Genomic DNA, 25,981 nt, shown 5'->3' on the forward strand with positions numbered 1-25,981 from the left:
GAATCAAAGAATAATAATATAGTTCTTGACAGACTGAGGCCGGATAAAATAAAACGACTTTCATCATAGGCGTGCGGCCAGAAGGCTGTCCTTGGGCTATATAATATGGTCATCATTAACATCAGTAGGCGCCTAGTTTAGTGGGTAGGGTCTTCGGCTCATGATCGTAAGGTCATGAGTTCAATTCCCAGCGACGCGTTGTGTCCTTGAGCAAGACACTTTATTTCACGTTTCTCCAATCCACTCAGCTGGCAAAAAGAAGTAGTACCTGTATTCCAAAGGGCCGGCCTTGTCACACTCTGAGCTACACCGAATCTCCCTAAGAACTACGATAATGGTAAACGTGTCTGTGAAGTGCTCAGCCACTTACACGTTAATTTCATGGGCAAGCTGTTTCGTTGATCGGATCAACTGGAACCCTCGTGGTCGTAACCGACAGAGTGCCACTAAAAAATTTACATAACAAAAACAACATCAATTGCTAGATGTCTGTTGTGCCATTCAGATATAAAGTAATGTGTTTCCAAATACAAAAGAAAGATTATAAAGGAACAGGTATTTTATTGTTCGTTTCTTACCATTATAGGAATAGATAAGGTGATTGGTTCTGTCTGCAGTGTCTTCTTTCCACCAATCTGAGGAAACACCGGTAAAGTTGGTTCCGTCTTTCCAAGTGATCGTGGAATCTTCGGCAACATTAAGAAGGCCACTTGTAAACCAGGAATATCTTCAAGAGATATAAAAAATTAATTGGATGAATAACAAAGAAAGTAAAAGAATATATACGCGCGCATAAATATATATATATATAGAGAGAGAGAGGGGGGGAATGTAAGTTTGTATGTATATATGCATGTTTATGTAGGTATATATATTATGTATATATTATATATGTGTTTGGTGGTCTGGTGCAGGTGTGATCCATTATGATTTTATTTAACCTGGCCCACCAATCACGGCCGAAGTATACTGCAGCCAACTGGACCAAATGATGCAGAAACTTACAAAAACACGACCTAGATTAGTCAACAGATCCACTCCTATTTTTTGCAAGTCAACGCCAGACCATACATCGCAAAAATGACATTGGGGAAACTACAGGAGTTAGAAGATCTCCATCATCCACCATACTCACCTGATCTTGCCCCCACTGACTACCACTTCTTCCAGAATTTGGATAACTTTTTGATAGGAAAAACTTTTATTCCGACGCTGCTGTAAAACAGGTCTACCAAGATTTTATTGACTCTAGATTACCAGGCTTTTACAGTTCCGGGCTGGACAAGCTACCGCTGAAGTGGCAAAAGTGTATTGACAATATGAGTGCAGACTTTGATGAATAAAACTATTCCTTGTATTTATAAAGCATTAGCAAACTTTTTTCCTTTTCTACAAATTTCATACTTGACGACCTAATAGATACACCAGGATTAATTGAGGAGAGAACATACCAGATACTGCAGTCTTACAATAGGAGCGGACGAACCAAATGCTGCAGTCCTTCATAATTCATAAAATAATAAGATGGTATTTCCTACTCAGCAATAAAACCTTCCATTTGAGAAACAAATGACGTATAAGTGGTTTTTACAGCCAACGAATTACCACACTCGCACACGCATATATAATAATTTATGATTTATTCCCTGTGTGCACAGGACTGGCAAAATTCGTTGGCATTCGTTCTCCTAACAGGTGACGTGCAGGAGTTGACCATGTTCATAATCAGCTTAAATAACTGAGTTCTTGCTAAAAGATCTCCCAACCCTGTCGAGATCGACACGGCTGGATTTTAGGTCGAGTCGATCATACCTCGAACAACATTACTACACCCGAAGCAAAAACCGAGGGGAGGAAATTAATTTCCCTCACCTTGTCCCACTCCCTTTCCCACTTTGTCCCACTCTCTCTCTCTCTTCCTCTCCCCATCGCTTCCTTTCTTTCACTTTCTCTCTCTCTCTCTCTCTCTCTCTCTCTCTCTCTCTCTCTCTCTCTCTCTCTCTCTCTCTCTCTCTCCCGAAATATAAGTTTGAATAACAACAAAACAAAAACGTAATCTGGTCAGTGTGGGAAAACTATTGGGTTGTTTGTTGTTGATGCTAACAAAAACCTACTTAGGCTCACGTTTCAAATGTACGACTTCTTAAAATAATTTCATTATCTACTTAAATGTAATAAATTCCCTTGCAGCGTAAATTACATTGATAATCATATACATACATACATACATACATACATACATACATACATACATACATACATACATACACACACATACATACAGACACTTCCATCGTTATGTCACTGGTTTCTGTGTACGAGTAATATATTTTTCGGTACAAATTTACACACACACACGCACACATGCACACATGCACACACACACTTATATGTATATGCATGTATATTTGTATGTATGTATGTATATGTATGAATATATATACACCGATAAATGAATACACACAAACACACACACACACACATACACATATACATATATACGATATACAAGAAGACGAGGTCAGACACTTCTAGTGAAATTTAAATAAACATATACTGTGCAAAAATGTATTGAGTAATTCTTCGTTTTAATGTTAAATTGTGTTTTTATATAATTTGACACTAAAATCAAACTTCAATATATATATATATATATATATATATACTTAAGTACCATATTCATTTTTAATATATATATATATATACCGGAAACTGTCCGATGAACGGGAACGTGAAACTCAGAGTAACAGTCTTTTGTTATATTTCTGCTGCTTTTAAATAAAGTATATATATATATATATATATATATATATATATATATATATATATATATATATACCGGAGTAAGCACAGCACATATATGCGAAACAAGGTGGATAAAACAGTACTCGAATACCAGAGGTAGAGTAATACGCTTTATTGAAAAGCAGCAAAAATATCACAAAAACTCAGCGTTTCACGTTCCCGTTCGTACGGTATTAGCAGACACTCAGGGAAGGAAAGAATGGTGGCTTTACGTTTCGAGCAAATCTCTTCTTCAGAAACAGGAGACAGAGGAAATCCAATAGAAACGGAAGACGGAGGAAAAAAATCGTCAATGCTTCACAGATATAAGTATGTGTGTGTGTGTGTGTGTGTGTGTGTGTGTGTGTGTGTGTGTGTGTGTGTGTGTGTGTGATGTATGTATATACATATGTGTGTATGTATATGTCTATATGATGTATATGTATATGTATGTGTGTGTGAGCGTGCGTGTGCATGTATGGAAATATGTATGCATTTGTGTATGTGTGTAAATACGTATATGTGTATATGTATAGTTATCTAATCTATGACACAAGTCTAACACTCATTGTCTCTTTATCTTGCGGTTCTGTTGTTATCGACAAAAGTCTAACGACTTCAATTCTCATAGCAATAAAACTTAACTCATGTGCAAGAAACACAATGCATTTGGTTCAAGATACCATATATACATATAGGTTGCTCTCGATATTCGTTTCTCAATATATTTTCCGCATGTTTATGAGTTTCTTGAATGTTTAGGCAAGCATACATTCATACATAGAAAAGGCACCATTTTTGATATTTTGGACTGTTTACTTTACACAAACTGAGATAGATAGATAGATAGATAGATAGATAGATAGATAGATAGATAGATAGATAGATAGATAGATAATATCAATAATATCAATAATTTAAATGAGGAAAGGAAGTGTCAGACTGATATTACAGCTGTTTCCCTAAACGGACGATGTTTTTATTCCGTCTTTCATATAGTTATACAATTCATATATATGTTTTCATTACATGTTATGTAACACATACAATAATTTGTGGAGGCGCAATGACCCAGTGGTTAGGGTAGCGGACTCGCGGTCATAGGATCGCGGTTTCGATTCCAAGACCGGGCGTTGTGAGTGTTTATTGAGCGAAAACACCTAAAGCTCCACGGGGCTCTAGCAGGATATATATATATATATATATATATATATATATATATATATATATGTTCTTTTGGAGCACCGATTTAAAGAGTTTTAGTCGAGCTAATTGACCCCATGAATTATTCTTTGTAAACCTGGTACTTAGTCTATCGGCCTGTTTTGCCAAACCACTAAGTTATGGGAACGTAAACACACCAACATCGGCTGTCAAGTGATGGTGGCGGGGGATGCAAAGACTGACACAAACACATGAATATATATAAATATATATTTATACGACGGACTTCTTTCAGTTTCAGTCTACTAAATCCACTCACAAGGCTTTGGTCAGTCCGTGGCTGTAATAGAAGACACTTGCACAGTGGGATCGAACCCGGAACCATGTGGTTGAGAAGCAAGCTTCTTATCTCACAGCCAGCTCACTTCTGCCGCTATCTCTGTCTTTCTTTCTATATCTCTTTCTCTCCCTTTCTCTCTACGTATATGAATATGAATATAGATGTGTGTGTATGTGTGCTTATGTATGTCTGTATATGTGTGCATATGTCTACATGTGTGCGTGTCTGTGTGTGAGTGAATGTGTATAAGGGAGGAAAATAAGCTTCATCGTTGTCACATGTCCATGTGACACTTGGCACTGCCTCAACCTCTCGGCATTCTTACGTGTTGCAATAATTCTCTGCGATGGTCCTGCATCATACGACTAGCTTTGAAATCGTGACCATGTGTTCTTTTTTTCTGTAAACTATATTTACTGTTCCACTTACAGATTGTAAACCGTGCGTGTGTGTGTGTGTGTGTGTGTGTGTGTGTGTGTGTGTGTGTGTGTGTGTGTGTGTGTGTGCGTGTGTGTGTATTAGTAAGTAGCTTTCTGTGTCTGTTCTGTAATCCTTAACTTTAGCGAGATTGTCACCGAAACATTTACTGATATAAGCAATTGCACCAATAATTGTCGGCATAACTGTAAAATTTACATATGGATGTGTGCATATGTATGTACGTATGTATGTATGTATGTATGTATATGTATCTTTGTGTCTGTGTTTGTCCCCAACCATCGCTTGTCAACTGATGTTGGTGTGTTTATGTTCCCAAAACTTTGCGGTTCGGCAAAATAAACCGATAGAGTAAGTGTTATATGGACTGTTAGATATGTAATTCGTCTGACGTTCCGTGTGTCATGTGGTTCGTCTGAGTTCATTGTTTCATTGTTGTTGTCTTGTGGGACTGTCGTAGTAAAATGTCATTGATATATATATGGCGGACATGACTTTTGTTTATTCATAACGAACATTGGGTGAGTGCGTTCTTTGTATGTAATTGAACAATAAATGTAATAATTAAATTGTATAACTCGTTATGTTATCTCTGCGAGCCAGTCCGAGGGAAACATAACAGAGTTTATTGGCGTCGCCGATAGGACCGATAGGATACATGCTTACTTTACCGTAAAATTATTCATCGTAATAACAATGGCTGAAAAACAGACAGTAGAACTTATTAAATTGTTTAGGGAACAAATGGACAAGCAAATGCAACAACATCAGAGAGATATGGACGCTCTGTTAAAATTGTTTGGTGCTCGACAAGTTGAAGGCGATTCTAGTGGCTATTTTTCAGCTGCTTCAACAACAGTGTCGATTCCACCATTTACTGCATTTGATTCAGCGACAGAACTATGGCCTGATTACTGGTCAAGATTCCGTACGTTTGTGGCTGCTAATGCTGTACCTGAAAAACGCATGGCACAAGTGTTCCTGACCAATCAGACTGCTACTGTTTACAAACAACTTGCTAATCTGGCTACCCAACAAAATCCGCCTAAAGATATCAACAACTTGATAATGGACGAAATCGTTGACTTCATGAAGGAACAGTTCGACCCTAAACTTTTCATTGTGAGAGAGCGTTTCAAGTTTTGGAGTGATATGCAGCGGAAGCCAGGCGAAACTCTCCAGGAGCTGGCAGCACGTATACGCCAGGATGCAGCTACCTGTGATTTTCCAGCGATCACCAACCCACAGGATGAAGCTCTGAGACAGAGATTCATATGTTCGGTTAACAATGAAGCGGTTCTGAAGGCGCTTTTTAAGATAAAAGACTCAGAACTAGATTTTGCCCGTGCTGTCCAGGTTGCCATTGAGACTGAAGACGCAGCAAAGGTTGCAAAAGAAACTGTATACGGTTCCAAAACCAAGCAGGTGTACAAGGTCCAGCAGAACAGGAATAAGAGTCCTCAAAAGAAACATCAGCAGTCTTATTCCACAAACCAGGAGAAATGCTACCGATGTGGAAAGGCCCACAAAGCAACAGACTGTCCTTTCAGGGAAACCAAATGTCATTTTTGTGATAAAAAGGGTCATTTGCAAGCGGTGTGTAGGAAAAAACAACATCAGCAACGCAATGGCCATTCACAAACTCCCGTGAAAAGAATCACAAAAGCTGAGCTAGTCAAGGCGATCCTAGGTGAAGTTTCCCGAGACACTCACAGTTTAATTGTGCCAGTAACAATCCAGAACAGACTGTTCACAATGGAATTGGACACTGCTACTACAGGCAATTTTGTTTCCTTGTCAGTCTGGAAACAACTTGGAAGACCAAAGCTGCAAGATGTCAAGCATCGCTATGAATCTGCCAGCAAGCACAACCTGCCTGTTCTAGGAACTTTCATGGGCCAAACCAAGGATCCAACAACTGGTAAGCAGGATCTTATACCTTACATAGTCACCAAGATCTCTGATCTTAATTTGCTGGGTCGGAATGCTATCCAGACTCTGGGAATTTCCGTAGACACTGCTCTAGGTTTGAAAAGCATAGACAGCCAAGCTAAGAGGGAAGGTGCAGAAGGGATGTATCCAAAGACCTCAAGCGAGCCCTATGTTTCCCTGCAGCAAGATTGTCACAACATGTGTGATGAATTTCCAGATCTTTTCAAGCAAGAATTGGGATGTCTCAAGAACTTTGAACTGGAAGTGAAGTTCAAATCGGACGCAACACCAGTCTTTCACAAGGCACGTCCGGTCCCATTTGCTCTTCGTGATGACCTGGCCAAAGGTTACGAAGAAGGCATCGCCAAGGGAATCTGGAAGCCTGTTCAATTCAATGAATACGGAACGCCAGTGGTACCGATTCGTAAAGCACACGCTTCAAGCAACCTGAAGCCCAAACTACGGATTTGTGGTGACTACTCTGTGGGAATTAATGACCAACTTGCTGATCACCGTCATCCAATGCCACTCCCTGCTGAACTGATGCAGAAACTCGGAGGTGGATTCGGATATACAAAGATAGACCTTGCTGATGCCTATAATCAGATCAAACTGGCTCCAGAAAGTCAACGCAGACTCGCACTCAGCACTCACCGTGGAGTACTCCTGCAACAACGACTCCCTTTCGGAATCAAATCAGCACCTGGTTACTTTCAGGAGATCATGGAAAACCTGACCCATGATCTACCTGGAGTGGCCGTCTTCCAGGATGATATGCTCGTCAGTGGGAAAGATGCAAACAGTCACTTAAACAACCTAAAGTGTCTGCTCACACGTCTAAGCGACAATGGACTCAGATGTCGCCGTGAAAAGTGCCAGTTTGCACTACCCAGTGTAGAATACCTTGGACACATTTTGTCGACTGAAGGGATCACTAAGGGATCCAAAGTCGAAGCAGTCTTAAAGATGCCACGTCCAACGAACGAATCAAGCTTGAAATCTTTCCTAGGTTCAGTTCAGTTCTATGGAAAGTTTATCCCAAACCTAGCCAGTATAGCAGAGCCACTCTATTGCCTTACGAAAAAGTCAACTATTTGGAAGTGGGGAGATGAGGAACAGTCAGTTTTTGATCACTTGAAAAATGTACTTTCATCAAGTCAAGTTCTGATACACTTCGATCCAAACAAAACTTTGGGATTGGCTTGCGACGCATCAAACGTTGGTATTGGAGCAGTCCTGTTTCACCGCTATCCTGATGGAAGCGAGCGCCCAATATCCAATATGTCCAAGACTCTCACTTCTGCACAGCGTAACTACAGTCAAATTCAAAAGGAAGCCCTAGCTATCATATTTGGCTTGCAGAAGTTTTACCAATATTTGTACGGTCGTAAATTCGTACTCGTGACTGACCACAAGCCACTGACATCACTATTCAGTCCGAGGAAAGGGACGCCACTTCTCGCTGCTAACAGACTAGCACGATGAGCCCTGTGGCTGAACCAGTTTGACTACACCATTGAATATCGGAAATCAGCAGATCATGGCAATGCTGATGCCCTCAGTCGCTTGCCATTCGGTGATGACAACGACTTTGACAGAAAGGAAAATGGTGAAGACATAGACATGGTGTGTGCCATCAAAGCTCTTAGTATTCAAGTCCAACCTGTGGATGCTAACGTCCTCCGTCAAGAGTCAGGGAAAGATCCAGTGATATCTACAGTGATGCGCTACGTCCGTGAAGGCTGGCCACCAAAGAACATGGAGATCAATGACGAAGTCAACAAGTTCCGTAAGTTATCAAACTCACTTAGTATCTGTCATGGATGCCTTATACATGGATCTAGAGTTGTGATTCCACATAGCTTGCAGCCAAAGATCCTCAATCTTCTGCATCTCGGACACTTTGGCATGGAACGCATGAAACAGCTAGCAAGAACTGCTGTATATTGGCCTGGTATCGATGCTGCTATAGAGATAGCCAGTCGACGATGTGATTCATGTAACGAACATCAAAGGCAGCCATCTAAGCCTCCAGTTCACCCATGGATGTTACCAGAAAAGCCGTGGAGCCGCTTACATCTGGACCATGCAATAAATTTTATGGGTAGAGATTGGCTGGTGATCACAGATGCTTATTCCAAGTACCCATGCATTCATCCTACTTCCTCCACGTCCTCCAAAGCCACTTTGAATCTGCTTGAGGAAGACTTTGCGCACTTCGGATTTCCTCACACACTGGTCACCGATAATGCACCAACTTTTACGTCTGAGGAGTTCCAGAGCTGGTGCAAAGAACGCGGGATCACACACCTGACAGGAGCACCTTACCACCCAGCTACCAACGGAGCAGCGGAACGTTTGGTGCAGACCTTCAAACAAGCTCTGAGGAAGTCTTCTCTTCCGCCAACACGAGCACTTCAAGAATTCTTGATGCAGTACCGGAGAACACCGACATCCTGTGGATTCTCTCCAAGTGAACTTTTGAATCACCGGCAGATACGAACAAGGATTGATTCTCTGCTGCCATCGCCAGTACACATTGCTCAAGGCAAACAGTCTAAGGAAGCACATAAGTCTCAGGTGACTCCAAGCTCGGCTGATGTCGCTAAAGTTACCAGGCAGTACAAGGCCGGAGATCCTGTGTATGCACTCTACTATGGACCTCGCCGAGACAAAGATCCCCGATGGGTACCAGCAATCATTAAGAAGTCATTGGGTACTCGCTGCTTTAACGTGAAGGTCATACCTCATGGCCCGATGTGGAGACGACACTGGGAACAGCTGCGACCGCGGTACACAACTGAGGAAGACAATGAACCTGGTGATGCAGAAAACACTGTATTTGAATTTGCAACAGATCACCCGATGGAGATCTCGGAAACTGTGCCACTAACACAAAGACAAACCAGACCCAAGACTATGTTACCCGTTCCAGAGTATGGACCAGACAACCCAAGACGGTCCAAGAGAACCCGTAAAACCCAAGAGAGACTTTGCTGTTGATACTTCTTGTGTAGCATCAATTTCCGTGTGTCATGTGGTTCGTCTGAGTTCATTGTTTCATTGTTGTTGTCTTGTGGGACTGTCGTAGTGAAATGTCATTGATATATATATGGCGGACATGACTTTTGTTTATTCATAACGAACATTGGGTGAGTGCGTTCTTTGTATGTAATTGAACAATAAATGTAATAATTAAATTGTATAACTCGTTATGTTATCTCTGCGAGTCAGTCCGAGGGAAACATAGCAGTAAGTACTAAGCTGACAAGGAATATGTTCTGAGATCGATTTCGTCGACTGAAATGTGTAAAAGAATAAAAGAATGTATATATATATGTATAAATATATGTATAAATATATATATATAGATGAACATATATATACTTTGGCCTACATAGCGAAATGCGCAAATAATTATTGGTATAGATGAGTATATATGCATTTATATTTGAGGTTATATATAAATTCATGAATATAGCGTTGTACGTATGTATATACATGTATATATTTATGTATGTTTGTATGTATGTATTATTATGTATGTATTTATATCTCTATATATGTATGTACCTATTTAAATATGCACGTATCTCTTTATACACATATGTACCTACGTATGTACGTGAAGTATATAGGTGTGTATGCATATATTTATATATAGAGAGAGAGATACATTCATGTATATATACTTAGCTAATCTTATCTGCGACACAGATGTATTCTACACTCATTCCCCCCATCTGCTTCACAGTCCAGTTTTTATCGACAAAAGTATAATAGCTGCCGCATACATGTTGACTATAATATCAGTGAAGGTGCTAGGTACATCCACGTAGAGCAAACAAAATGGCAAACGTCTTCATATATCTACATGCTTAGAGTAACACACAGTCTATCTGGTGGTGACAGTTTCACCCCTTGAACAAACATCAGACAATTTAACATTTACAAAGCTGCTGCTAAATATGTAAAAAGAACAAAACATGTGACATTGTGACAAGCAATTTTTGTCGTCTGCTGTGAATTCTATTGTAATATGCAAGTAAACGATTGCACAAAACCAGTGCCTTTTTATGCATGCACACACGTGTGTTTGTGTGTGTGTGTGTGTGTGTGTGTGTGTGTGTGTGTGTGTGTGTATGTGTGTGTGTGTGTGTGCGTGCGTGTGTGTGTTTGTGTGCGCGTGTGTGTGTGTACGCGCGTATTCGTGCGTATGAGTGTCTATATGTATATACGTGTTTATACTTGTAAGTATACATATATACACACAGATACTTGCACATACACACTCACACACACATGTGTGTGTGTGGGTGCATGTATATATGCATTCAGATACAAAGCATAGTTGTGAACTCGATTTGTATATGTATATACAAGCGTGGCTATGTGGTAAAAAGCTTGCTCTCCAACCACATGGTTCAGGTTCCATCCTACTGCATGGCACCATGAGCAAGTACCTTCTCCTGCAGCCTCAGGCCGACAACCTGTGATGGTGTGTTTACGTCCCTGTAACATAGCAGTAAAAGAATAACAAATAAAAGATGTGTGTATTATTATTATCTCCCTTTCATTCAAACGCTTTTTTTGTAAACCTTCGCTATGCTGGACCGCTGAAATCTACAAGATATTTTTCACTCTCTCTCTCTCTCTCTCTCTCTCTCTCTATCTATCTCTCTCTCCCTCTCTCTCTCTCTCTCTCTCTCTCTCTCTCTCTCTCTCTCTCTCTCTCTATCTCTCTCTCCCTCTCTCTCTCTCTCTCTCTCTCTCTCTCTCTCTCTCTCTCTCTCTCTCTCTCTCTGTTTATTTTCTCTTATTCCTTTCTGTTGAAGAGCGTAGGCTCGAAACGTATAAGCCATCTTCATTTTTCTCGAGCATCAAACTAATGCACTTGCTTGTTGTTCATACACCTGTATTTGTCTTCTGTTTTCATATAAACTTCTACTCTATATTATATGCTCACGTGGTTACTCCCGTTTAGTCCTGATTGAACTTCCTATATTTTGGACTTGCATTTCTGAACCACTTCCCGAAATTTCAGCATCTCTCCTCATCCACATGCCACCACTCCACCCGGATTACCACTGGATCTACTAACTCTACCTGCACAGATTTCACTGAATCATTTTGTTGATTGATATGTATGTATATATGTATATATGTATGTAAGTATATATATATATATATAACCTCGTGGGCATCGGTACCATTTTCCTCTTTCTCCGTTCTTCCATTCTCCGAACTTTCCATCTTTCCGACGAAGGGCTACGCCCGAAACGTCATACACTCTCTCTTTCCTTTCCTGAGCGTCCAATAATACTATCCATATCACGTCCTCACTTTGTTGTTTTTTTGTTTTTTTGTTATTGTTTTTTTTAACTATATATATATATATATATATATATATATATATATATATATATATATATATATATATACGTATATAATTACACATATATAAATATATACTTTTCTTCTCAAAATTTGTAAGTATGAATCAGAATGCGTGTGCTTGTGCTTGTGTGTGTGCGTGCGTGCGTGCGTGCGTGTGTGTGTGTGTGTGTGCGTGCGTGCGTGTGTGTGTGTGTGTGTGTGTGTGTGTGTGTAATATTTATACAATATTAACGCTGTCTCCATTTCTGAAAAATGTCTGTTTGTACTCGTTGATGCTATATTGCTGTCAAACGCAGTTGATAAATAACTTTCTGTCCCTTCATGTAGACATTGTACAACAAATCTATATCCTGTTTGACGTTTTTCATTGGCATTTTTTTTCTGTTAATTTTTTTTTTAAACCAGACTTCGGAAAACGTAACAGGTGAAAACTTAATTACCGGCTACATTGTCATATCAAATTTAATTAATAAATATATCGCCAGAACATAAAGAGATTTTTAACTAAATGCCTTAAGATATTATATTTTAGTCTGACAGCCTACTTTCGACTTATGCAACACATTCATTACTCATGAACCTCTCAAATATTACGGAATATCTGCGTTTAAATAATGGTTTCAAATTTTGTCACAAGAGCAGTTATTTTGGAGTGAAGGGAATAAGTCAATTACATCGACCCCAGTGTTTCACTGGTACTTAATTTATCGACCCCGAAAGAATGAAAGGCAAAGTCGACCTCGGAGAAATTTGAACCCAGAACGTAGTGACGGGTGAAATATCGCTAAGCATTTCGTCCAGCGTGCTAACGACTATGCCAGCTGGCCGCCTTAATCTGCATTTAAATAATACTCACCTTAAGGGGTCGCCTGATCTTAACCAATTCATCACGAACTGATGTTCTTCTCTCCCATTGATACTGACCAGTTGTGCTCCGTCCGCCTACAACGACAATTGTTGCTGTGTAGTGCATTCTTGTGTACGTATGTACACACACACATGCAGATGTATGTATGTATATATATATATATATATATATATATATATATATATATATATATATATATATATATATATATGTTAGTATGTATATGTATGTATATGTTTTTGTATGCATGTATGTGTATGAATATATAGGGTGGGTGGAAAGTAAGTAGGCATCAGAAATTGCTTATAGAATTTTTAGCATCACTGAAGACTTGACGAAAACATTTTTTAAAACAGACAACGCTAATGGGGATTTTTTCTTATTGTCTTATTTCTTATTTTTCAGAGGACCGGTCGCTTAACTGTTCAAGGCAGGCTGTACATGAGGGCTTTGGGTATTCTTTCTTCGCTAATTCTGACGAAATAACCAATCCAACACAATTGTGACTACATAAGGAAACTTTCGACAATGTGTGTGTGTGTGTCACACGCACATGTGTGTAAGTATTTGTGTATAGTTAGAAAAGTAGAAAGACAAGCAGACAGACTTAGAGAGAGGGAGAGAGAGAGAGACGAATAAGGGTATACTAAATACTATACAAAATAAATCTCTCAAATCAAACGCGCGCGTGCACACTCAACTTCTTACAGAAAGAAAGACATCTTGGACGATATCATTCAGCAGACAAATAGAATGGGCAAAACTGAAGCGCCTTTGATTGCAAGTATACTTAGTTAAAGCTGACTAAGAGACAGTCAAGAACAACAGCAACAAACACGAGAGCGATGACAACAATAAAGTGAGTTGTATCTCACTCTTGAGGTTGCACCTACTTCCATCTGTCAGGGTCGGGTTATTGGGAGGCTGAAAACTAAGTACCGAAGACACAAACCCCACGCTGTGCCAAGGAAAGTGTACAATTGCCTAAACTTCATTAGCCATTTTGAATCCACTACTGTATAAATAAAAGACTCACTTTACCCAACATCCAGAAAGAGAAGAAAGAGAGAGACAATAACATCAAAATCTTTATTTACCTGGCATGTCATTTCAGCATCCTCAAAAAACATTTTCTGGAAAAAGTTGAACTGGTAACAAGATCTGCCATGGGACACCCAGCTATCTGGGCAATCTGAAACAAGATGAATCAATATACAATGATACAGAGTTTATTGTTTGTTTTTGTGGTACATGAAACAGTATTAGATAATGATAACAATAATAATTGCAATAATAATAATAACAACAGCAGCAACAACAATAATAATGATGATAATTTCAAATTTGGGGCCAAGGCCAGCAATTTCGGGGAAGGGGTCTAGTCGATTACATCGACCTCAGCGCTCAGCTGGTGCTTATTTTATTGACCCTGAAAGGAGAAAGGCAATGTTGGGTAATATTCGAAGAAGTACTCGTCAGAATGAACATAAAATGAAGTGTAACTGACTAAACACGAAGGTCATATAATGGTAACCTGCAGGTAAGAAGTCACCACCTGCGATTGTTCCAGGCAATTCTCAACCTTGACGATCACCTTCCGTTTCAATGCATTCTCTGTCCATCCAGATACTCAAAATAGATTGTGATAAAGATAGCGGAAGCAATTCAGGTATTGGCGTCTGTAAGAGTTGTAGTAGTCACGAAAGTAGACTATCGACTGTTTTATTACTGGCCGTCTACCTTTTGTACGTTGCACGTAAATCAAACCATATACGTAACAACTGAACTTTTCTACTTCTCTACCTCCAACTCCATCGCTTTCTTTCTGCATCTAGGAGACACACTTCTGGAATGGAGATGATGCTTTTGGTGAGCGTAATAATTTCAAAATCTTTCAGGAGCAGCTCCAAGGATCACGGAAGAAATCACCTTAGTTCTAGAACTATCTGGAATCCCTTTTCAACCTGTACTATATGTTTTTATCGAAGTACGTTTCAATATTACAACAGTTTCTTACTGAATATTTAAAGTAAAGAAAAGACTTATGCGCCTGTCATAAATTGTATGGGAAATTAAACTGGACGTCTATAAGAACTCAAATGAGGTAGCTATCATGAAATCCAAGTAGAGTTTGTATGAAAGATTGGTCAGATTACGTCAAATAATTACCATAAAGAAAACAGGTAGTATTTAAGATTGCTCTCTTTAATGTTACCTTGTGAAATTACACGCCAGTAATAAGTAGCATTAACATAATTTATTCCATTATTAACCTGCAGTTCTTTCTCATTGATTTTGAATGTGGGAGTTAATAAAACCGTTATATGCGTGCATTTGCGTGTATGTGTATACGTGTGTATGTGTGTATGTATTTGAGTATGAGCACAGGAAGAAAAAATGGTTCGGTGTTCTTATGTTTTCGTGTAAACGTATCTAATACGCACTCACGGGAAGGAAATGTATTACAAGGTGTTGGGGTATATTTTATACCTGTTGTTACATCCGTACCAGGGTTTCACGTTGCTTACTTCCCCTTTTTCCTCTCTCTCTCTCTCTCTCTCTCTCTCTCTCTGCTCCCTTAAGTGTAACAAGTGAGCATTTTGCCCTTCACTGCCAGTTCCATTGCACATGATTCTACGCCCACGACAGATCAAACAGAGAAGCAGTTCAATGCAGTCCCTCCACTATCACCACCAAACCAAGACTGGTCTAGAAAGAACCTCGATCAACACTGATCTAAGACTAACTTCAATGAAGAAAGACCTTGGAGGAGCCTCGATCAAGAGTAAGCAAAAGTGACCCTCATTCGGGAGCTAACTAAGGCTACCCTGCAACATCAAAAACAATAACAACAACAGCAACAACAAATAAGATGAAGTGTGGTTATCACTTATCAAAAGTGTACTTAGTGTTTCAGCCATCACAAGTCACTCATTGTAAACAGATGGGTCAAGCGACACATTCAGTTCGAACTAATACATTTCCCCCGGTTATGTAAGGATTATCAAAGCTAAAAGATTAAAAAATTATCAATAAGATATAATTATTTTCCTCAATCTATTATATCCTGTTCAAATGTATCCTATCGTCTGTACTTTGGGATCGATTGAAATCAGGTGAAATATCAAAGTTCAAGCATGTTTCGCTGAATCATTTAATTGTTTGCTGGCTTCGTTTCTGTATCTGTTCGTTTTGATTTCTTATATGATGTTTAGGTTTTTGTTTTGGGCGAAAAACTGAATCGATCTGGGATTGTTTGTGAAAACTGAAACAGTTATGTTATGAAAGAAGCATAACGGCTATTGAACACACATACATATACACATATAGTCACACACATACGCAACGATATATATGTATATAGCTGTGTATGTGTGTGTATATGTACGCGTGCAAGAATGTATGTACGTATGTGTGTACACATATGTACAAATATAGACATACATATGTGTGTATGTGAGGTTTGTCACTGTATGTGCTTGTTTGTGGGGGTGTGGGCGGTGCGCGCGTGTAGGGGGGGTCAGTTCTGGCGTTTGTGTGGATAATACATATTTATGTAGCTGAGGTATTTTTCGGTGTACGTGATTATTAAATAATAAAATACTAATTAGAATAATATAGCAACGTCTGTGGTTACAACAGGTTGAAGGAATCCCTACTATATACCACAAAGCAGATATGTATATAGTACCTAAATCCGAGACAGCCGCCAGTTTCGGTGTGTGGGGGATGTATCACATATATACGAGGTTCAATGAAAAGTTTTTCAGATTTTCACTTGTGATTTTTGGCAACTAGTATCTCTATGTTATATAATTAGTAACTGTTGCTTATCCAATTGTTACTTATTCTTTATTTTCATATATGACATATATAAACAGTAATTGTGTATTCTTTATGAGTGAGGAAAATATTGCAATTAGAGGAATTTAACTCTACCTATGGTAAAATAGGACTGGTTGAAAGGGAAGCGGCAAAACAAACTAATGATGTGGAATGTCCAGGACCTGTCAACCACAATTGGGTACAGAACTCGTTCAAACTTTTCGATGAAGCTGACACCAGCCTTAAAGACAAACTAAGGTCAGGGAGACTATCTCTTCTGAAAGATTAGGCTTTGCCTGAAATGGTTGAACGACTGCTAAGCACAAGCACTCGTATTTTGTCGGCAGAACTTGGTCCTTCACAAAGCACCATCAATCGACAACTCCATAAGCTTGACCTTGTGAACGGATGCCGTCGAGAAGCCCCGCGTACTCAATGACCAGGTTCAACAGTATCTGAACATTTGTAAACGACAGGGGGCAAATCCTCGAGATGCCCGTTCTGGGTGTCGAATTGAAGCTAGGGATGAAAAACGGATCTATTTTCATTTATATATATATATATATATATACATGTATATATACATACATATACACAAATATATATACATATATATAGATATATGCATGTATGTGTGTATACAGATATATGTATATGCATATATATACGTATATACATATCTATGTATGTATGTGTGTATTATATATATATATATATATATATATATATATATATATATATATATATATATATATATATATATATGAAATAAAAAAAAGAGGTTCGTATGATAGTGTATAGAGGAATATATTATTCAAAAGAATTCCAACTCTGTTTTTTATGTTTTATTTATATTCTTATAAAATTAATGTGGGATATAGAATATGGAATATAGAATGTATAGTAATACTTCATTTTTGGTACTTAATTTATCGATCCCGAAAGGATGAAAGGCAAAGTCAACCTTGGCGGAATTTGAACTCAGAACGTAAAGACAGACGAAATACCGCTAAGCATTTCGCCCGGCGTGCTAACGTCTCTGCCAGCTCGCCGCCTTGTTATGCGATAAGGAATATTATCGCAGCAACGACCTCTGATCTGTGCCACTCCAATAGTTCAACAAGCAAAGAAAGCAAAATGAACACACACAATCTTTAACGAAAGCAATATGTGTGCGTATATTGGCTAGTGGTACGCTTCAACACTTGATGTTTCTGACGGCTGTGGATTGGATATCAGGTGCGTCGCAATACATTGAATGAAAAAGGAGTCGATGGTTCGTGTTATATCACGAGTAGTTACAATAATATCTGCCAAATCTCCCATAAACCACACCCTGTCATATTAGAATAAAAAGGTGTAACCATTAAAGAGTATAGTCGCATAGACTCTATGAGGACGGCAAACTGGCAGAATCTTTAGTACGTCGGTCAAAATGCTTAGTGGTATTTCTTCCGACCCTTTATGTTTGGAGTTCAAATCCCGCTTGGGTCACCTTTGTCCTTCATCGTTCGAAGTCGATAAAACAAAGTATCTGTGTAGTATTGGACGTCGATATAATCGATTTGTCTTATGTCGACATCGAAATCCGACCTCGGCGAAATTTGAGCTCTGAGCACGAAGACGGACGAAATGCCACTAAGGACTTTGTCCGGCCTGCTAACGACTCTGTCAACTTGCCGCCTTGTAAAACATGTACATGATCACAACATATATACACTCGAGTATTGATACATTAACGCACATATGTTCACATGTTGTATACCACATGGTAGAACAATATTAATTTATTACGACTGATTTGCTCAACTGAAGTTTTTTCTAAAGAAATATAACAAAACATGGTTGCCTCGTTAAGAAACTAATACAAAAGCAAACGATTATCACACAAAAATAAATCAGAAAAATAAATAAGAGAATTATGCCCTACATGAGTTTCACCGAGGATCTAAACCTGAAGCCAGAAGCCACGATACGTGGGTGCGAAGCAAGCTTGTTCACTACACAGCCATATCGGATGCTTTAGATTTAAGGCCATATCAGCGTCTAAGCATGACAGCAGAAGGTCGTAAATGTCTTTCTTTTTATTTATTTATTCTTGTATGGAAACATGCAAACATATACGCACGTGTAAACATATAAACAAAAACGCACATGTAAAGAAGTAAATATATACACCCGTTGCAGACATATGTAGACACACACCTACAGACACATATATTTATGCACTCGAATACATCTATAAATACATATATACACATATGTGTATATACATATATAAATATATATATTTATACGTATATATACATATATATGTGTGTGTATATAAGGGGAAATGCATGAGTCTTGTAAAAGTATTTAACTTAACCGGTTTCACTAATTAAAAAAGATCTTCAAATGTAATGTATGAGGCATTGTGTATCTTCTGTGGTGTCAAAAATTAGTTTATATAAATGCATTCAAAATCAAGTGATAGTCTTTGACAATGACAAGAAAAAGTTTGAGGTTTTGTGTATCCTCTGCGATAAGTTGAAAAATAGTTTACATAAACACATTCAGATCAGGTAATATAATTTTTTATAATGATATAGATAGATAGATAGATAGATAGATAGATAGATAGATAGATAGATAGATAGATAGATAGATATCAATACATATTCAATCCGCTTATTCAATGATGTCCATTTCTATATTGTCAAGGGAATCCGAACATAATTCCAAAACACAACCATACATGCATATATACATACATCAATATATATGTACTTAAAATATGATTGAGAGAGAAAGAGAGAGGAGGAAGGGGAGGAGGGGAGAGAGATTTATATGCACACATATACACACATGTGGATAGACAGATAGATAGATAGATAGATAGATAGATAGATAGATAGATAGATAGATAGATAGATAGATATATTAGATTTATATGCCTATACATATATATGTATAATATAAAAATGGATGATAGAAGAGAGAAGAGACAACGATAAAGTCAAACACACATACGCACACAGACACACATACACACACATACACACACACACACACACACACACACACACACACACACGTGTTTGTTTCTATGTCAAGTTATGTAAAAACAATTTAACGTTAAGCTGAAGGATTATTCAATACTCTACTGTAGTAGAGTGCATATTTATTAAACTTCGAAGTCACTGTCAACGTCTAACCCTGTACAGGTTTAATACGTATGATATTGATGATAATGTTGATGATGATGATGATGATGATGATGATGATGACGACGACGACGATGATGATGACGATGATGATGATATACAAATATATGTATATATATGTGAGTGAGTGTGTGTGTGTACATATATGAATATATATATATATATATATATATATATATATATATATATATATATATATATATATATATATATATATATATATATATATATATATATACATATATATATATATATATATATATACATACATACATATATGTAAATATACATATATTTGGACACACATATACCTATGCATATACGTATATGAGTGTGTGTGTGTGTGTTTGACATCTAAGTAATTGAAGAAGTAACGGTAGTCCATTGTGACTTACCGAAGATTTTGTCGGCGCCATTTTGTACAATGTTGTTTGTCAGTAGAGTGACCAACATCCAGTACATTTCTGCTACGTTCGCTGCTATTGACTCGACTAAACTAATCCTCTGACAGCAGCGCCACCAGCACCACCATCACCACCACCACAGATACCTCCCCGACCGCCACCGTCACTAATTCCCCCATCACTAATACCACAAACAACTACAACAATAATAATAAAGCAGACATAACGCCATCAACAACAACAACAACAGCAATTATGACAACAATAACAACAACCACAGCCACAAATGCAACGCTACCATCACCTCCATTGTTTATACCATCTGCCTCTCCTCCTGCTATCACTCTCAGAAAGAGCAGCAGCAACAACAAAAATAACACTGTCACCACCATCACCACCACCACCATCATCACCACCACCATCACCACTTATATAACAATCACTACTACCACCACCACACCCCTCCATCATTATCATCATCGTCACCGTCATCATCATCATCATCATCACCACCACCAACAACAACAACAACACCGTTGGCAACTGCAGGAGTTCCATGTGCTCTCAACAAGCTGCTAGAAGTAGTAACCACTATATCGTCTTTAAAATAGGAAGAAGGATACATCTTATCGAATAGCCTGATACCCTGATATGTCGAAAACGAATGGGATGGTCACCACTGGAATGTCTTTGATCATAAGTCAGTTCGATTGGAGATAACATGGGGATCAAACAACACATCAACAGCAACAACCACACATCAGTACAGACGCCAAAATGGATACCACCACCAGCAACAACAACAACAACAACAACAACAGCACTACTACTACCACCAGCAGTAGTTTCTCCACTACCAACACCACTACTACTATTTCCACCACCCCTTCCAACACCAACGCCACTACCCTCAAAACAACCACCATCTCCATCAGTACGAGCACCACTTCTCAACCACTGCAAATACCTCCACCTCTCTCACTACCAACACCAACAATTCCACCATACCACTTCCACTACTACCAACACTAGCACCTCTTTCCATCACTACTGTCGCTGGTAATAACAGTTACCAACATCAGCTGTACCACTAAAACTACTACAACCTACGCCGCCAACATCAGAAGCAGCATCACTACCATTATACTATGGCCACAACCCCCGCCACTGCGCGCCAACGCCACCAGCATCATAAACACTAACATCACCACTAACACCAACTCAATCACCACCACCACCAACAACAACAACAACAACAACAACAACAACAACAACAATCACAACAACAATCACAACAACAACAACAAAGGCCAGTAGCAACAACAAATCATAACAAATCTGTAGAGCTTTAAGACTGCTTGTTATACAATAAAATAACAACAACGACTAACTGTCAGACAGTGAATAGAGAAAAAGACAACAACACTAACAACAACAATAACAAAAAGATCTCGACCTATTTCATTGCTACTCCACCCCCTCCTTCTTGATGTAATTGTCACCTTGTTCTTTAATTTAACGTCTCGTTACGTCAGAGTTGGCTGGCAGCATAAGAGCTTTATGGCTAATTGTCACACACAGGCATGTAAGTCGGCATATACATACATACATATATATATATATATATATATATATATATATATATATATACACTCTGATTTTATTATTCTTTTTCTTAACGTACACAGTTGGTGATGCCCATTGACTATATTCCACTTTTGGATAACTCCAACTTTTTGTAGTTTCTCTTACTCTAAGTTTGTCGGTTCTAACGCTGCAAACGGTACAGTTTGTTTGGGGTTAAATGTAGGTATGGCGTTTTCTTTGATTTGAAACTTCGCTTTCGATTTGGTGCACAGACCTAATTTATCAGACAGAACCTCAGGAAAATCTTTTGCAATTTTTTCTTTTTTTTTTTTTTTTGGTTCGTCTGACGATTTATTTGTACTGGCAGGAAAACCATTTACATTTTTACAGAAAAGATTTATGGGGAGATCCTATGAGTTAAATAATTCCATCCAATCAGTTCCGAATAAATTTGTCCTATTATTCAACACAAAAATTTTTACTTTTAAGGTTTTTTCACGAAATGTAATGTCACTTATCAATTTGCCCTTAAAATATAATTTTTTCCTCAAACACCACGGGCAATTTTCGAAGTTTCTTTTGATATAGGACTCCTGATTTTTTCCATGTATCTGTGTTAATGATCGAGATATCGCTGCTCGTATTCAATTATAACTTGACGTTTCTGTTATTAATTCTTAGATGCACAATTTTTTTTTTTTGAGGTTCGTTCGTATTTCTTGTCACCAATAACCTGTTTGCGTGATTTTTTCTGTTGAACGGCTTTTTAGGTTTTATTTTACAGTGTGATTTTTTATGACTTATCTTAACCACACTTGAAGAATTTTATATTTTTAAACGAAAGTTACTTTTAAAATGTATACCACTACACCCATAACATGGATTCGGTCTTGACATATTTTCTTATCCGACACCGGCTGCGTCATGTAGATTTATAATCCTCTGACAGTCTTCAGCTACTTCCTCTAGAGTTAAATTTTGGTCCTCTTCTAGTTTCGTTAATATCTAGTAACGTATATCTGAATCTTTGCTTGCAGTTAGCCCTTGAATAAAGATCAAACACTTGAGCATGTCCGGGGTCAACTCATTCAATTTGACTTTCTCACATTCTCTGTTAACCACTCTGGCATAAGTGACAAAATCTTCATCATTGTTTTTGACCAAATCTAAACATTGCTAGTGAGCATTGAACAGGGAACTTCTTTCGCTGAAAATTTTCGATAAAAAAATTAATTACTTCATCGAAACAAATCTCATCTGGTTTCTTTGGCAGAATATAGTTACTATATTTTTCGTGTTCGGCAGGAGATAACTTTCTTAAAAGTAGTCGTACTATTTTCTTGTCAGACCAACTTTTAAACTCTTCTTTGAAGATTTGTTCGTATCTTCGAAAATATGCATAGAGGGTAATCCCTTCTTCTGATTTATAGCTGAATTCTTCAATTGATTTGCTACGCTATCTGGCGAGTACGAACCTGAAGTATTTTCAGACTTCTTCAGCATTAATTCCAGCAACTGTTGGTTTTGTTGCTGTTGTATTTGTTACTGCTGCTGTTGCTGCTGTTGTAATTGCTGTTGTTGTTGCTGATGTTGCTGTTGCAATTGCACCACAGAGGCCAATAGGTCTTCCATGTTAGAACGATTCTGGGGGGTAAGGAGGGTTCGTACCAAAAAAATTTAAACGTCCAATGCAAGCTTCGAACAACTTGTCACCACTTTTATATCCTGATGCTGGATATATAATTTAACGAGAATCAGGGGAGAAAGAAATATTATTACACGAGACTCACGCTCTCAACCAACGGCTCACAGTGAACACCTTACCAACCCGAACTGCCATCGATCATAATTCTTTATTTTATAACAATGAGTCAATTCACCTTTAGTCACTTGGTGGGTGGTCGGAATTCTTCCACAACAGTTTCACTTACCAGTTAAACTCCGGTTTGGGCTGCAACTAAAAAAGGTGGTGTTGGCGCTGCTTATCAAAGATGGCTAGAAGTGGTTCAGAGAAAGAGCAAGCAAAACATACCACTTTAGAGCATTTAATTTATAGTTTAAACATTTAGACATAGTGCAGCGTAGTTATAGTAAATAGGTAAAGTCACATACAGCTGTTTCTTGAATAGTTAAGCGTGTGGATCATATGTTATGGAGTAAACATTTCCGTGTAAGTTAACTATCACGTCATTGGAGAGAGTAATAGAGAATATCCTTGACCAAGGATATTAGTAGTAACCAGTTCGTCGAAGAACTAAAGAGTGTCCAAAATAAAAGATAATTGTGTTTGGTAGTTCCTTGGTCGAAAAATTAAGAAAATCCTTAATAAAATCTAATGTCAGTTGGCAGTTCCATTGTTGAAGTATGAAGGAAAATCCATGGTAAAAGATGACAGAAGTTACTAGTTCCATCTTTTAAAAGAAAGTGAGACAGATATGAGTGGAGGCCTTCGGAGGGTATTTGACTGTGTGAAGGAAAGATCGAGTAGTAAACGCATGAAAGTATATAGAGACTAGTTGGTATAGTGAGGGCGTACATAACATGGAAGTTAAGGAAATATATACGCACACACACACATATATATACATGTACATAATTCTTTATTAGCGCTTTCGTTTACCGAATTCGTCAAGACAAAATCAAAACGATAAAAACAGGACGTTTCCTTGTTCACTTATATGAATCAGATGTTTTTTGCTTTGTTTAGAAGAGCGAGGGAGGTAAATAGGCAGAGAAGGGGGTTTCGGGACAATAAAAAAAGATAAAGAAAAATAAAGTAAAGGCTGGGGAACGGATAGATAGAGAGAGAGGGAAAGAGAAAGAGAGATTTCTTTTCAATTTAATGTGGTCAACCCATTGAAATTTCATTACAAAGCATTTTTTCTTCTTTTCTCTTCCTCCTCTTTCCTTTCCCATTGTATTCCTATCAACGTATTTATAAATTAACACATTTTCTCAAAAGGGCTAGATGACCTATCAAGACGTAAGTTTTAGGAAGTAGAATGGGAAAGATAACAAAAGAGAGAAGGGTGCGGTCATCACTGTAAAATTTGAAAATAAGATTTCAGAGTCCTATGAAAATGTATATTCCTTTACACCTGTATAGTCAAATCCCATATTCTGTGTAATTCCAAGTTTTGCACGACAAACATTAAATATTAGTACAACATTCATAAATTAGGAAAATAAAATCAGAATATAAAAATAATTTGATTTCGGTAGTTTATAATTCAATCTATTCTCTATGTACATTTAATCAAACATCATAAATGAGTTAGCGTTTGTGTTAGCTAACCATGTAATGTTCATAGTTTGTTTCATTTGAAGGAGTGCCCATGCATATTGTCTCTGTTTCTCTTTTCAATCTTTTTGACAAAATGTAGTTCCTCTGCTTTTCTTTCAAACATTTAATTTTGAAGAGAATTTTTTGAAGAAGTGTAGCTCTATTGCTTTTCATCATCATCATCATCATCATCATCATCATCATCATCTTCACCATCATCATCATCATCATCATCATCATCATCATCATCATCTTCACCATCATCATCATCATCATCATCATCATCATCATCATCATCATCATCATTATCCTCATCATCATCATCATCATTAACATCATCATCATCACCATCATCGTCGTCATCACAGCCAACAGTACAAGGCCGTCGTTAATTATATATAAGCCATGTGTAATATATAATCCGATTGCCATGAAAGTCTGGGTTTATGCAAGCATATGTGTGTGTATATGTGCGCATGTCTTGGTGTCTATGCAGGTTCAAGTGTATATCTTTATGTGTCTGTGAATATGTATATATATATATATATATATATATATATATATATATATATATATATATATATATATACATATATATATACATATATGCACACATATATATATATATATACACACACACACACACACATATATATATATATGTATATGTATGTATGTATGTATGTATTCATTTAATTATATTTATATGTATGTGTGTATGTATGCATATACGTATTATGTATGTTTTTATAA

The 25,981-nt window shown here is 37.8% G+C and overlaps 1 protein-coding gene across 3 annotated transcripts in view; it reads right to left on the reverse strand.

Annotated features, from left to right (window-relative positions):
* The window catches only part of LOC106869455 (contactin), a 77,744-nt gene extending 57,236 nt beyond the window's left edge, over positions 1 to 20,508 (reverse strand). For 2 of the 3 annotated variants that reach the window (XM_089364393.1, XM_089364395.1), the window contains exons 1-4: positions 20,350 to 20,508; positions 14,021 to 14,115; positions 12,912 to 12,997; positions 579 to 727 (exon numbers count right to left, since the gene is read on the reverse strand). In XM_089364393.1, the coding sequence (XP_089220519.1) occupies positions 579 to 727; positions 12,912 to 12,997; positions 14,021 to 14,115; positions 20,350 to 20,416 (397 nt within the window). In that variant the 5' untranslated portion in view covers positions 20,417 to 20,508. Of the gene's footprint in view, positions 1 to 578; positions 728 to 12,911; positions 12,998 to 14,020; positions 14,116 to 19,405; positions 19,425 to 20,349 lie in introns of those variants that run through there. The other variant, XM_089364394.1, reaches the window with a different exon arrangement.
* Between the last annotated feature and the right edge of the window lie 5,473 nt (positions 20,509 to 25,981).

Source organism: Octopus bimaculoides, chromosome 16 (genome assembly GCF_046866305.1).
Source record: "Octopus bimaculoides isolate indiv1 chromosome 16, ASM4686630v1, whole genome shotgun sequence".
In the NCBI taxonomy this organism is placed as follows: domain Eukaryota; kingdom Metazoa; phylum Mollusca; class Cephalopoda; order Octopoda; family Octopodidae; genus Octopus; species Octopus bimaculoides.